The sequence below is a fragment of the Microcaecilia unicolor genome, chromosome 9, assembly GCF_901765095.1.
Source record: "Microcaecilia unicolor chromosome 9, aMicUni1.1, whole genome shotgun sequence".
In the NCBI taxonomy this organism is placed as follows: domain Eukaryota; kingdom Metazoa; phylum Chordata; class Amphibia; order Gymnophiona; family Siphonopidae; genus Microcaecilia; species Microcaecilia unicolor.
Genome location: NC_044039.1, coordinates 14,419,994 through 14,434,915, shown reverse-complemented (window position 1 = coordinate 14,434,915; position 14,922 = coordinate 14,419,994). Strand labels below are relative to the sequence as shown.

The window sequence follows — 14,922 nt, the reverse complement described above, 5'->3', positions numbered from 1 at the left end:
ACCACAATGCTGATCTCACAACTGAGACAGGAAGGTTCAGAAAATGGGATCCAGATTTTATGCGATGACAGCTAGCACATGGCTGCTTAAGTCAATCGGCCACTGGTTGCCACATAAAGATAGGACTGTGTTTTATGCAGTTCCATTTATGCAGTTACCCTGGCAAGGGCAAAGTGATGCATGTGGGAAAGAGGAACCCAAACTACAGCTCCGTGATGCAAGGTCCAATATTAGGAGTCCCCACCCAGGAAAAAGAATTTAGGTGTCATCGTTGATGATACCTTGAAAACCTCTGCTCAGTGTGCAGCGGCTGCTAAGAAAGCAAATAGAATGTTAAGAATAATTAGGAAAGGAATGTAAAACAAAAATGAGAATGTTATAATGCCCTCGTATCACTCAATGGTGCGACCGCACCTCGAATACTGTGTGCAATTCTGGTCACTGCATCTCAAAAAAGATATAGCGGAATAAGAAAAAGTACAGAGAAGGGCGATGAAAATGATAAATGTGATAGGATAACTCTCCTATGAGGAAAGGCTAAAGCAGACAGAGCTCTTCAGCTTGGAGAAGAGATGGCAAGAGAGATCTGATTGAGGTCTATAAAATAATGAGTGGAATGGAACAGATAGACGTGAATCATTTCTTTACTCGTTCCAAAAATATTAGGACTAGAGGGAATGCAATGAAGCTACTAAGAAGTACATTTAAAACCTGAGAAAATATTTCTTCACTCAATGTGTAATTAAATTTTGGAATTCACTTAGCTTAGCAGGGTTTAAAAAAGGGTTAGCTAATTTCCTAAAAGTCCATAAACTATTATTAAGCTGGAAAGGAAAATCCACTGCTTATTTCCAGGATAAGCAGCATAAAATTTGTTTAACTCTTTTTAGATTCTGCCAGGGACTTGTGAATTATTTATTCTATCTGGATAGGATATTTAATCTTATTGTAAACTGTTTTGAAAATATATAAAAGCAGTATAGAAGAAGCGGAATAGAATAGAATAGGCCTGGATTGGCCACTGTTGGGAACAGGATATTGGGCTTGATGGATCTTCAGTCTGTCCCAGGGCTTATGTTCTTTATGGGAGATAAAGGACATGAAAATTGCAATTGCATTGCTCTTACCAATTTACAGACTGAAAGAGTCTTGTTTTCACAGCTACATTCTAAGAAGAGATAAAAAAAATAGATGAGTTTGTGGACAATATAGAAACAAACAAAGCCAGAAGAAACACAACAGAAAGATAAAATATTAATAATACCACAATGCCAGTCTGGACAGCACTGCTCAGGGACTTTCCTTTTCACCAGCGTGGTATCAGCCGAACAGTTGAGTAGAGGCACTGAGCATAAGTTCTCATCACAAACTAAAAGGTGAAAGGATTAACCTGTTCAATGCAACTACGGAGACAATTCTTACTGTACATAGAACAAAGATGCAACAGAACAATAAAAAAAAAAAAAAAAAAACTACTGTAAAAGTCAGGGTTCATTTCATTTTGTTTCAATGCACTGAGCATAACTTAATAAAGGGTATCTAAATTGGAACAAATGCTGAAGAGATTCTTTTACTAAGGCCAGCGCGTCAAAATGGAGTTACCACACGGCTACCGCATGGCTCTTGCAGTAATTTCATTTTTGGCGCTCGTCCAATACGCGCGTCCAAAAAATAATTGTTATTTTCTGCCGCGCGTATCGGACGTGCGCTAAGTGGCATTTGGTGCGAGAAGGTCATTACCGCCCAGTTACCGCACGAGACTTTACCGCTAGGTCAATGGCTGGCGGTAAGGTCTCAGACCCAAAATGGACGCGCAGCAATTTTCATTTTCTCGCACGTCCATTTTCGGCAAACATTTTAAGAAGGCATTTTTTTTTGTGTGGGTGCACTGAAAAATAATTCTGCGTGCGCCCAAAACACGCGTCTACACTACCAGAGGCCATTTTTCAGCGTACCCTAGTAAAAGGACCCCTACGCTATTATATACAACAAAAAAACCCTAGGGGTCAATATTCAGCCTGTGGCAGTGAAAGTTTTGCTGACCGCTGCCGGCGTTATTCCCAGAAAATCAATGCCGGGCCGTGTCCGAGCTTTGGAACTGAATATCCGGTTTACCCAGAGCCGGTTAACATGGCCAGTTAAGTCAATATTCAGAACTTAACCGCAGGGCCGTGCCAAGGGTCTATGCCTCCCCCCCGCAGACGAAATGTTGGCGCCCCCCCCCCGCAGAAGAACAGTTGGTGCGCACGCACACCTCTCCCCCCCCTTCCCCCCGTGAAGATGATCGCTGCGCGCCCTGGGGGCCTTTAAATCTTTTACTTGCAGTCGCAGCAGCGTCTGTGAAAACGGAGCGCTGCCGACGTCTCCCTTCCCTTGCACTCGTTGGTTCCCTCAGTGTCCCGCCTTCTTCTGACGTCAGAAGAAGGCGGGACACTGAGGGAACCAAGAGCGCGAAGGGAAGGGAGACGTCGGCAGCGCTCCATTTTCACAGACGCTGCTGCGACTGCAAGTAAAAGATTTAAAGGCCTCGGCGTCGCGGGGCGAGGGTAAGCACTGTGGCGGCGCCCTCCAGAGGTGGGCGCCCTCCTGCGGTGCTTACCCCGCTTACCGCATCAGCACGGGCCTGCTTAACCGGCCGTAGGTTACGCATAAAGAGCTTCTTTTACAAAGCCGCAGTAGCGATTCTCGTGCAGCAAATGAGAGGAAGCCCACGGGAATTGAATGGGCTTCCTCTCGTTTGCCACACCCAGGACTGTGTTTTATGCAGTTACCATGGCAGTTTAAGTACCGACTTTGCTCCCCCCCCCCCCCCCCACCACACCCTCCCACCAAAAAATAGCCGGTTTTCACTTAGACGCTAACCACTAATTTTGAATGGGAATAACCGATTAAGTACCACTGAAAATGGGTTGATAGCCCCAAACAAGTGATTTAACCGTTCAGCGGATGTTTCTGGCCAGTTAAGTCACTTTAAATTTTCGTCCCCTAGTAGTTTTATTTTTGAAAAGGCTTTGTGAATTTGGATCTATTTCTAAAAAGAAACCGTGTAGAGCCACCAAAGAAGCATTCAGAAGTACCATCATGAACAATGGAAGCAGAATGACTCCGATATTCAGACCACGGGAGATAGCTTTTTCCGGGGGGGGGGTTGGACGGGTTGAAGATAACCGGCTATGTCAATATTCAGACATAGCTGGTTATCTTTAAAGCAGCCAAAGATATGCCAAGGTTTGATGTGGCCAAATATGACCGCCAAACCCAGTTTAAAAATTGGTGGATAGCCGATTATATCAGTGGCTTAGCTATGGGGAGCCACGGGGGCCTGAGCCCCCCCCCCAACTGGATCTGTGCCCCTGGTTTGGTTGGCGGGGGTCCCCAACCCCTGCCAGCTGAAGCGTTCTTTCCAGCGCTGGTCTCCAGCGCCGCCGCATTTCATGCCCTGCTCTCCTCTCTCTTCCCCTCATACCCGGCACGCTCATTTCACTAAAAGGAGTGAACAGGATGTAAGGGGGAAGAGAGAGCAGGGCAGGCATTGCGGCAGCGCCGGAGACTGGCGCTAGAGAAGGCCATAGCTAGCGGGGATTGGGGACCTCCACCAGACTAGGTATTTGCTGCAGCAGTGGGTGGGGAGTGACAGGGCGGAGGGGGCGGTGGCAGGGCGGCAGACCAAAATTGCCCCCCCCCCCCCCCCCCCCACTGCGAGGTCCGGCTATGCCCCTGCTTTGAAAGAATGGACTGTTTAGTTATTTTTTTAAAGGCTTCTTACCACAGTGGTAGTGAGGACAACAGTATTGAGTTGTATTCAGATCCACGGTGAGGATTTCTCCTACACTGCACACTGGAATAGGCTCAATGCAAGATTCACACACTGAGCACAGAAAAAAAAAGTGTTAATCCCTTCGCAACAAAAAACACTAAATAAAAATATTAGGATATTATTCTTTCAGTGTAGCTTAGATATAATCATCACATTAGACCAGATATATTTCAGTCACCTATTTGCTCATTTATTTTGTGCAAAGGCAGCTTTGAGATAATACACAGTGCTAAAAGGTGGCCTGCGCTATCCCCAGTGCGGGTCTTTCCTGCGTGCTAAGACCATTTTTAGAGCTGCTGGTAAATTTCCCTATTTCTGCAATAATGGCCAAGCGATAAGTTTGCCGTTACACATGGCCATTACCGTGTGAGCGCTTAACCGACACTTATTTTGTAGGCATTAAGAGATCACGTGCGAATCCCATACTAATCAGTTAGTGCATGGCAATGCCCACGTGCTAACCGATTAGCATAGCCACGCCCAGTCTCTGCCCCAAACACACCCCCAGCACTAAAAAATCATTTTATTTTTTAGTGCGTGGGTAACGTACACACATGCAAGAATTACTGCAGGATGCCTGAGCACACCCCGTGCTAGCGCATTTTAACCTGCGGAAAGCATGTATTAGTGCTTACCATGGCTTAGTAAAAGGGACCCTTATGAAGGATACAGTACATAAGATTAGGCCCCTCCCCCCCAATATTCAAGTTTCAGAACAGTTTATAAAGACTGTGGAGGTTATAATCCTATATAATAATTTGCACCTCCAACATTCTACATCTGGATGCCTGGGTTCGTAACATCCATTCCCACTCATTGCCCTGCCCTCGCGTCAAAACGTAATGACGTCAGAGGGTGGAACAATGAGAGGGAAGGGAACGCTGGAGGCGAGATGATGTCAGGAGGAAAGAATCACGAGACATAGAGGGGAGGGAGAGAGGAAGGAAAGGGGAGGGCAGAGGAGAATTGATGGACATGGATGGGATGGGAGGACAGTCATAGGCGCCCCGTATAAGAGGCTTGGGGAGGCTAAGCCTCCCCAGCCCAACTGTGACCTTCCCTTGGCTGCTGCCTCCCCCCCCCCAAATGCAGGGCTGCGTGGCGCAGCAGGACTGCATGGCGCAGCAGCGCTGCAGCCAGGCAGCTCTCGGACGGTCCCTCCGCTCCTTTCCGCCCTCAGCTCCCCGATCTACAGCCCTCCTCTCCGTTCCCCCCCCCCTTGCGCATGTTTAACCCTTTTACTTTCAGGCGTAGCGATAGCAGTGAAGAGGACAACACAGCGGGCTCGCCTCCAGCTTCTCCCTTCCCTCACACAGTGTCCCGCCTTCTGCATTTCCTGTTTCCACAAGGGCGGGACACTGTGTGAGGGAAGGGAGAAGCTGTGTTGTCCTCTTCACTGCCATTGCTGTGCCTGAAAGTAAAAGGGTTAAACACACCGGGGGGGGGGGGGGGAAGAATGGAGAGGAGGGCTGTCAGGGAGCTGAGGGAGGGCAGGGAGAATTGCTGGACATGGATGTGAGGGCAGGGGGAGAGAAGAGATTGCTGGAGAGGACAGGAGGGGAGGGCAGGGGAGAGAGAAGAGTTGCTGGACATGGATGGATGGAGGGGGCAGGGGAGGGAGCAAATTTGCTGGATATGGATGGATGGAGGAGAGGGCAGGGGAGAATGGAAAGTTGCTGGACATGAATGGATGGAGGGGAGGGAAGTCAGGAAGGAGATGCACATGGATGGAGGGGAGGGAAGAGAGGAGAAATGCTGGACATGGATGGAGTCTGTGCACTCTATCTTTTAAAAAATACTATAAATAAAAATCCCCAAAAAAGAAAGATTAAAACAAAAAAAATAAAACAATCTGTATCTCATACCTCTGGAGCATATTATACATCCTTCCCAATTATTACTTATCATGACAGAACATTTCTCCTAACGGTTCCCTTAAAAACATAATCACCATTACATGATAACCTTGCTAGCGCCCGTTTCATTTGTGTGAGAAACGGGCCTGTTTTTTACTAGTTAATCAATAAATTACATTAAATGATTTTTAACTGATAGGCATCTTTGGCAGCATTTCTGCATGGACCAATATTTCCAGGGAGAAGTTAACACCACATCTTGAAATGTTATTAAGCGTCACTGAGTAATGCAGCTTATGACTTGGAATGTAAACAGCATTATTCATTTTCCATAATAATGAGCTACTTTGCAAGCATTTGTCTGCTTTGCAGCTCATTTTTAACGTGCTTTGTGTAGAAAAATCCCACATTAAAATGTGTTATTGGCAAACACACATTACTGCTGAGTAACATTTGTTAATTGGCAAACAAAACATGGTACACGTTCTTGCCAAAATGTAATTTAGCAAATAGGGTCCCAGATTTGAGAATAAAAGAATAGAGAGGGAATATAATTCACAGTTCCCATTGTTCAGGGAAAAATACTAAGGGGTCATTTTCCTAAGCTACGGTAAGAGCAAGTGGTCACATGTCACAGCTTAAAGTGGCTTTCCACAGGACACGCTCAGGCATTCTGCAATATTTTGCAGTTTTTCTGGGAGGGGGTGTGTCTGGGGGGCGGAGAATGACCGTGTCTACGCTAATCAGTTAGTGCATTTACATTACTGCACACTAACTGATTAGTGCAGGATTACCGTGTGTGCCCTTACTGCTTACAAAATGAGGGGCCCTTTTACTAAGACACATAGGCGCCTACGCATGTCCAACGCGCATCAAATTGGAACTACTGCCTGGCTACCATGTGCCCCGGGCAATAATTCCATTTTTGACGCTGTAGATAATAAACACAGTTATGCACCCTGGAGTAGAGTCAAAGGGCAAAGGCCATAAATCGTGAGGCCCAGGAACTTATGATCTGATATGATATCCTTACGGGCAAACAGGCCTGGGAAAGGAGGAAGCATAGACAAACATGGGAATGTGGTTCAAATAAAACATACAAACAATAAAAGGATTTGGTCAATCCAACCCCTTTTTGATCAAAACCTTTTGCATACTGTACCCTAGTTCATTCCCTCATACGAAACCAATTAGACTACTGCAATTCTCTCTTTCAAGTTTTCCAGATTATAGGTATGAAGCGTCTTCAGCTGAACCAAAACACTGCAATCAAGTTCATAACAGGTGCACATAAAACAAAAACACTAGCTACCAATCGCAGCTAGGATTCCATTTAAAATACCAACTCAAACTCATATAATACTAAACACCGGTCTTCCTTCATTGTTACCAGGTCTTCTGTACCATGTGGCGAGCCCTATACTCCCAACATCAACACCTTCTGGTGGTCTCCTCATTTTGCAAATCCAATTTCATTTTATGTATAACAGCCTCTTTAGTATTATAGGTCATTCTGGAATAATTTACCACTACATCTTCAACTGGAATACTCGTTTGTAAAATTCAAAACAGGGCTTAAAACTTAACTTTTTCAGAAAAACATTCTAGTAAGGAGCAGTGGCGTTCCTAGGGGGGCTGACACCCGGGGCGGATCGCCGATGCGCTCCCCCCCCCGGGTGCAGCGCCCCCCCGGAACAGCGCAACACCCCCCGGCGAAAGAACCCCCCCCGGGTGCACGCCGCTGGGGGGGGGGGGGTGCCGCGCGCCTGCCGGCTCTTCGTTTTCATGCTCCCTCTGCCCCGGAACAGGAAGTAACCTGTTCCGGGGCAAAGGGAGCATGAAACCAAAGAGCCGACAGGCGCGCGGGACCCCCCCCCAGCGGCGTATACCCGGGGCAGACCGCCCCCCCCCCCTCCTTGGCACGCCACTGGTAAGGAGTGTCACTCCCTACTACCAAGAAACAGAATTTCTCCTTCTTGAACTCACTCTGTTCCCTACTCTTTACCTTAACTTTATTTGTTTATTATAAATATTGTAAACCACTAAGCAGTATATCAAAACAAAATCAATTTGAAACTTATACCATACTAGTACACCATGATTTTTTTTTCTAAATAACTATTATGGGTGCTGTCATTGCATTGCTTCTGCTCCCATGTGGTTTTCATCAAAGTGAGAATGGTTAGTAGTGTGCTTAAATTTTTATAGACTGCTCACTACATCTTTACTGTAGGGCAACCTTTTTCAGAGTTTGGCTGTTTAGCTGTCAGATACTCCAGACTCCGTTCCTTTTATCCTGCTGCACCATATGCCTGGAATAGACTTCCTGAGCCGGTACGTCAAGCTCCATCTCTGGCCGTCTACAAATCTAAGCTAAAAGCCCACCTTTTTGATGCTGCTTTTAACTCCCTAACCCTTATTCACTTGTTCAGAACCCTTATTTTATCACCCTCACTTTAATATTCCCTTATCTCTTGTTTGTCCTGTTTGTCTGTCCTAATTAGATTGTAAGCTCTGTGGAGCAGGGACTGTCTCTTCATATTCAAGTGTAGAGCACTGCGTACGTCTAGTAGCGTTATAGAAATGATAAGTAGTAGTCTTTGGGATTTCAGAATCTTGCTGCTCTTTGGGATTCCGCACAGAATCTTGCTACTCTTTGTCCTTTTCCCTTGTTTGTCCTGTTTGTCTGTCCTGATTAGATTGTAAGCTCTGTCGAGCAGGGACTGTCTCTTCATGTTCAAGTGTATAGCGCTGCGTACGTCTAGTAGCACTATAGAAATGATAAGTAGTAGTAGTAGTAGTAAACTTGAAACTTGAACTTGAGAAATGAAAACGATAGCTATTCACACTCCTAATCTTTGACTGCTTGTAATAAACTGACAAGACAAAGTGCCCTGTTTACTAAGCCACGCTATAGGCGTGAAAACTTTTTAATGCATGCTAAAAATTACTGCACGCTAATGACAGAGATACCCGTGCAATATAATGGGTATCTCTATGATTAGTGTGCACTCATTTTTAGCACAAGCCAACAAAAATTAGTGCACTTACAGCGTGGCTTAGTAAACAGGGCACAGCTTTGGCCTGAGGGTGTCCCCCTTAACAAACCATGGTCCAAAGCTTTGATGCTAACAGAAAAACAATATTTTCTTACCACAGAGATAGGAGAAGCAACAAGGATCGCTCAGTCTAGCTTCAACTATAAACTGATCCTCACGGCACTCTGGACGCGAAGTAGTGGGACAGGCAGCAGGGTCACATTCTATCCAAACACAAATAAATATGTGTCATCCAAGATAATCAAGTGGTTTTAAAACAAAAGATTAAATCTAGAATGGCCACTGGCAGATAAGAACACCCGGGCCCATCAAATCCACCCAGTTGACCCCTTGCCTATCAAGTCAATGCAGTCTACCATACGTATACAAATGTACTTATTTTTAAATGGAAAGCTTATTATGTATGTACCAAATTTATGCACCAAATTTAAAACAAGTATTGAGCATCTGTAAATAATACAAATGCAAAAATTAAATATATGAAACTAATGACCGACAAACTGAAAGCAAATTGTAGAAAAAAAAATGTTCTATGTGGTGTAATAATCAAAATGTGGAATCTGCTGCTAGAGGTTATGGTCAGAATCAGGCTTATTTTCGAAAGAGAAGGGCGCCCATCTTTCAACACAAATCAGGAGATGGGCGTCCTTCTCCCAGGGTCGCCCAAATCGGCATAATCGAAAGCCGATTTTGGGTGTCCTCAAATGCTTTCCATCGCGGAGATAACCAAAGTTCACAGGGGCGTGTCGGAAGTATAGCGAAGGCGGGACTGGGGCGTGCCTAACACATGGGCGTCCAAGACCGATAATGGAAAAAAGAAGGGCGTCCCTGATGAGCACTTGGCCGACTTTACTTGGTCCATTTTTTCTTATGACCGAGCCTCAAAAAGGTGCCCGAACTGACCAGATGACCACCTGAGGGAATCGGGGATGACCACCGGAGGGAGTCAGGGATGACCTCCCCTTACTCCCCCAGTGGTCACTAACCCCCTCCCACCCTAAAAAAAAAACTTTAAAAATATTTTTTGCCAGCATCTATGCCAGCCTCAAATGTCATATCCAACTCCATGACAGCAGTATGCAGATCCCTGGAATTTTAGTGGGTGCAGTGCACTTCAGGCAGGCAGACCCAGGCCCATTCCCCCCTACCTGTTACACTTGTGGTGGTAAATGTGAGCCCTTCAAAACCCACCAGAAACCCACTGTACCCACGTGTAGGTGTCCCCCTTCACCCCTTAGGGCCATGGTAGTGTTGTACAGTTGTGGGGAGTGGGTTTTAGGCAGGGTTTGGGGGGCTCAGCACACAAGGTAAGGGAGCTATACACCTGGGATCAATTTATAAAGTCCACTGCAGTGCCCCCTAGGGTGCCCAGTTGGTGTCCTGGCATGTGAGGGGGACCAATGCACTACGACTGCTGGCTCCTCCCACGACCAATTGGCTTGGATTTGGTTGTTTCTGAGATGGGTGTCCTCGGTTTCCATTATCACCGAAAATCGGGAACGACCATCTCTAAGGTTGACCTAAATTTCGCAATTTGGGCATCCCCGACCGTATTATCGAAATGAAAGATGGCCGCCCATCTTGTTTCGATAATACGGGTTTCCCCGCCTCTTCTCCGGGACGTCCTGCGAGGACATCCTCAGGAAAACTTGGGCACCCCTTTTGATTATGCCCCTCCACATGACCCAACATAGCAGTTCAAAAGAGGTTTGGCCAAATTATTAGCCAGTTGACTTTGAAAAGCCTTTTGAGGATCTGCCGGGTACTTGTGACCCAGACTAGCCACTGTCTCAGGATATTGGACTTGATGGACATTGGTCTGCTGCTAGCGTGGTCATAGGAAGCTACTAAAATGGTCAGTGGTCTTCATCATAAGGTGTATGGAGACAGACTTAAAGATCTCAATATGTATACTTTGGAGGAAAGGCACGAGAGGGGAGATATGATAGAGACATTTAAATATCTTCATGGCATAAATGCATAGGAGGGAAGTCTTTCAACGGAAAGGAAGCTCAGGAATGATGGGGAAAGGAGATAGACTCAAGAGTAATCTAAGGAAATACTGTTCTTATTTATGAAAAAAATTGTGGATGCATGGAACAGCCTCCTAGTGGAGGTGATGGTCTTAATGACTTTTTAAGGCTTCAAGAAAGCGTGGGATAATCAGGGCTGCCGAAAAGGGGGGCAGGGGGCAAGATTCCCCGGGTCTGGCCTCCAAGGGGGACCCGGTGCCAGAAGGCTCTGCTCCCTTAGTCTGTCTCTCTCCTGCTCCTGTGTGTCGGAACACGGGTGATTGCGTTAACACAATAACCTGGGTCCCAGCACACAGGGGCAGGAGAGTGACAGAGCAAAGGAAAAGCAGACACAGGAAGGGGCGGGGACAGGGCAGTAGCAGCCCAAGTGGGGGTGGGGGGGTGGCAGCTGCGATGGCCCTGCCCCGGGCTCAACTCTGTTTCTTGGCGGCTCTGGGGATAAGCACATAGAATCTCTAAAGTAGAGGAAAGGATAGTAGATGGTACGAAGAGACAGACTGAATAGGCCATAAGGTCTTTATCTGCCTTCATTTTCTATGTTTCAGCATGACATTCTTATGTTCTAAATAGATGTAGTTTTGGAATGGAAGCAAAATTCATGGATAAATCTAGTCTGAAAGGTGGAACGTCAAGGGGTGTGCAGTCATCTAAAATAACCCAGAGAATGCCAGTGATTTTTTTGTTCATTTTGTATTTCCCATCTGAAAAACCCAAATCTAAATGAAAATATTATTTGTATCTTCGCGTTGCTGGAGCTGCAGAACAAATCTTGGACAAGTCACTTCACCCTCCATTGCCTCAGGTATCAGCTTTGACTGTATGCTGGTGGTTGGGAGGCGGGAATAGGGCTGGGCAGACTTATACGGTCTGTGCCAGAGCCGGTGGTGGGAAGCGGGACTGGTGGTTGGGAGGCGGGGATAGTGCTGGGCAGACTTATACGGTCTGTGCCTGTGCCAGAGCCGGTGGTTGGGAGGTGGGGCTGGTGATTGGGAGGCAGGGATAGTGCGGGGCAGACTTATACGGTCTGTGCCCTGAAGAGCACAGGTACAAATCAAAGTAGGGTATACACAAAAAGTAGCACATATGAGTTGTCTTGTTGGGCAGACTGGATGGACCGTGCAGGTCTTTTTCTGCCGTCATCTACTATGTTACTATGTTACTATGCTCTCCAGGGACAGGAAAATACCCACTGTCCCTGAAAGCAACTCACCTTGAACTACTGAGAAAGGCACACGCCAAATCTAAATCCAGTTCCCAAACATTTTTGAAACTCATCAGCTGACTTGTCTCGTGCATCATGACATTCAACGGTCAGAATGTTCATATGCTACCTCATGATTTCTTAAAAAGCTCATGATTCAACAGGCCGAACAGAGAAGGAAGCTTGGGGTGACTGACAGAACCCACTCACCAGTGGCCGAAGACTGAAGAAAGCATAGGTCACTGGCAGAGCCCATCCACTAGTGGCCAAAAACTGGAGAAGACATAGACCATTGGCAGAACCCACCCAACAGTAGCCAAATTCTGGAGAAGGCATAGACCACTGGCAGAATCCACCTACTAGTAGCTAAAGACTGGAGAAGGCACAGGCCACTGGCATAGTCCATCCCATCAATGGATGGAAAGGAGACTAAGACTGGCAGAGACACTATCCCCTCACTCAATAATGGGTTGTCTAAATTTAAGTGTCTTGTTTGCACTTCAGTTTATAAAATACTGTCATCCACATGGGTAAATGCACACGTAGCGTGTGTTAATGGTAGTAGCACGCCTAAGCACTCTTCTATAATTACATGCTCAAATAGCTTAGCATGTAATTGTTAGAGAGGTGTTCACAGGAGAGGGGCATGGGTGCGTCATAGTGGGGTTGACATTTACACAAGCTACTTAGCTACTTGGATGTGTCATGGAAATGGTGCATTTATGGCCACGCAGGAAAGATGGTTGTTGCTACTTTTGTGGCCCCTGTGGTCAATGAATGGTCCCAAGGGCATGGTTCAGAGGAGGCAGTCTTTGAGCTGGCCAGTATAATTTGAGCTTCTGGCCATGCACTCGGAGAAGAGGAGTGTGACAAAGTCTATTGGGGAATAAACATAAATGAAAAAGCAAAAGTAAAATATTCAATAAAGGAATGTTTGAAGTAGCTAACTCTATCATAATCTTTCATCTTACCCATCCCATTTCACTTACCACATCGATATTGTGGACAGCAAGAGTGAGGGCTATAGTATGCAAACAGCTTTTCCCCATGTGGACACAACGGTATATCATAGTCACACAAAGACATGTTACATTCTGCAAAAGAACGAGTCATAACAGTAAAAGAGTAAACTAGAGCACAGCCTAGAATAAAATGACACACTGGGATGTGCTTTCATAGCTAATGAAACAGGAAATGACAACAAAATTTCCAGTTTTAATTCATTTCATTTTAAAACAAAATGAAAGAAAAATGGTTCCTTTTTTTAATTATTATTATTTTCATGTCATTTTTAAAACAAACCCTGCCCTATGGCAAAAAATACTAAGGACCCTGTTTACTAAGCTGCACTAGCGTTTTTAGCATGCGCTAACATTAGTGCACTCTAAATGCTAGAGTTGCCCATACATTCCTATGGACGACTTAGCGTTTAGCGCGTGCTAATCATTAGCAAGCTAAAAACGCTAATGTGCCCTTAGCCTAAAGGCCCTAAGCTGTGCTGTAGGCATGCTAGGATTTTTAGCACACGCTAAAAATTAGAACGCGCTAACACTAGAGACACCTATATACTATGGGTGTCTCTAGCATTAGTGTGCACTAAAAATGCTAGCGTACCTTAGTAAACAGAGCCCTAAGGATGTTGTTTCACGTTGCTTTGAAACCAAAATAACAGGAAAAAAATTTCAGGTTTTTACCTGTGTTGTCAAAAATGCACACTGCAGGGCCCTTTTACTAAGCTTCTGCGTACTAACGCGTGCTTATCACGGGATGTGCTGAGGCATCCCGCACTCCGTTTCAAATGTGCATGCGCTAGCCACACACTAAAAAATATTTTTTTTTTATTTTTTGGCCGAGAGGGCATGTCTAGGGGGCAGAGAGTGGGGGTTTCGGCACTAATCAGCGCATTGGCATTGACTGCGCATTGATTAGCATTGTAAAACAGTTTTTAGTATTTCAAAATAGTTTTGATTATTGCAAAATAAGGCATACTAATGAAGACAGTGCCTCAAAATAAAAAATAATTTTTAAAAAACTAGCAAAGCAAAAAAAAACTAAATAAAATGAAAAATATTTGCTCTGCACATCCCTAGAAAATACCCTTCCAGGCCTTTATCCGATCCCCCCAGCTTCCCACCAGCCTGTCTTCCATCTTCATGAGGCAGCGTGATCCCAAAATAAATAAATAATTTATTCATTCCATAGTAGGATAGATATTTTGAAAACCTGGCTTAACTGCTTAAATTTAATTGGACAGTACCAAACATCAGTGCCATGCAGTTGAGATCCCAACATACCTCTCTCCCCTCCCATATTTTACCAAGGCCCAAGGTTTCTTCTAGTACCGCCCAAACATAATCAGATCGATCTGCTCAATATCAGATTCTGAACGTCTAACTGCTGTATTAAAAGCATGGACATCCAGTACATACCACAGACTTTCTTTGGACAGCAAGCCCCTTCCTCAATGACATTGAGGAGAACTTCACCTTCCCGTCCACAAGGTGGCGCTGGTTCTTCAGTGCACTTCGGTTCTACAGCAATGACACTCCCATTCTCCAAACACTTGAACATGCAGCACCCTTTCAGGGATCCGTACCACTCTTCCCCAGGAGAATGTGGCTGCCCTTCATTATCAGTGCAAGCTACAAAGAAATGCACAGGATGCAACTCTAGAAGCCCCCACAGATTACAAAGCAGAACAGACTGTACTGAGGTACAGAGAGATGGGCAAACGATATGCTGAATCTGGAAAAATATCAATGGTTCATGGAGTCTTTTGGAAGAACTCGGAAGAATACATTAAGCTCACTGTAGATTCTGCAGGAAGGGAATCTCAGCCATTGTGTGATGGCAACACCCAGTGATTAACTTTAGGGCATGTGGCTGCAGGGCTCTGGATGGAGAACCGATGCACGGCACCCAGCTGAGAATATCGCCCCGATAACTGGACTAAGAG

General features: G+C 45.5%; 1 protein-coding gene across 1 annotated transcript in view; it reads right to left on the bottom strand.

The window, feature by feature from the left end:
- The window catches only part of OTOGL (otogelin like), a 168,070-nt gene that overhangs the window by 24,498 nt on the left and 128,650 nt on the right, over positions 1-14,922 (bottom strand). Inside the window, exons 45-50 of the mRNA XM_030214750.1 lie at positions 14,396-14,608; positions 12,956-13,060; positions 8,828-8,935; positions 3,767-3,868; positions 1,265-1,369; positions 1,128-1,168 (exon numbers count right to left, since the gene is read on the bottom strand). Of these exons, the coding sequence (XP_030070610.1) occupies positions 1,128-1,168; positions 1,265-1,369; positions 3,767-3,868; positions 8,828-8,935; positions 12,956-13,060; positions 14,396-14,608 (674 nt within the window). The remainder of the gene's footprint in view (positions 1-1,127; positions 1,169-1,264; positions 1,370-3,766; positions 3,869-8,827; positions 8,936-12,955; positions 13,061-14,395; positions 14,609-14,922) is intronic.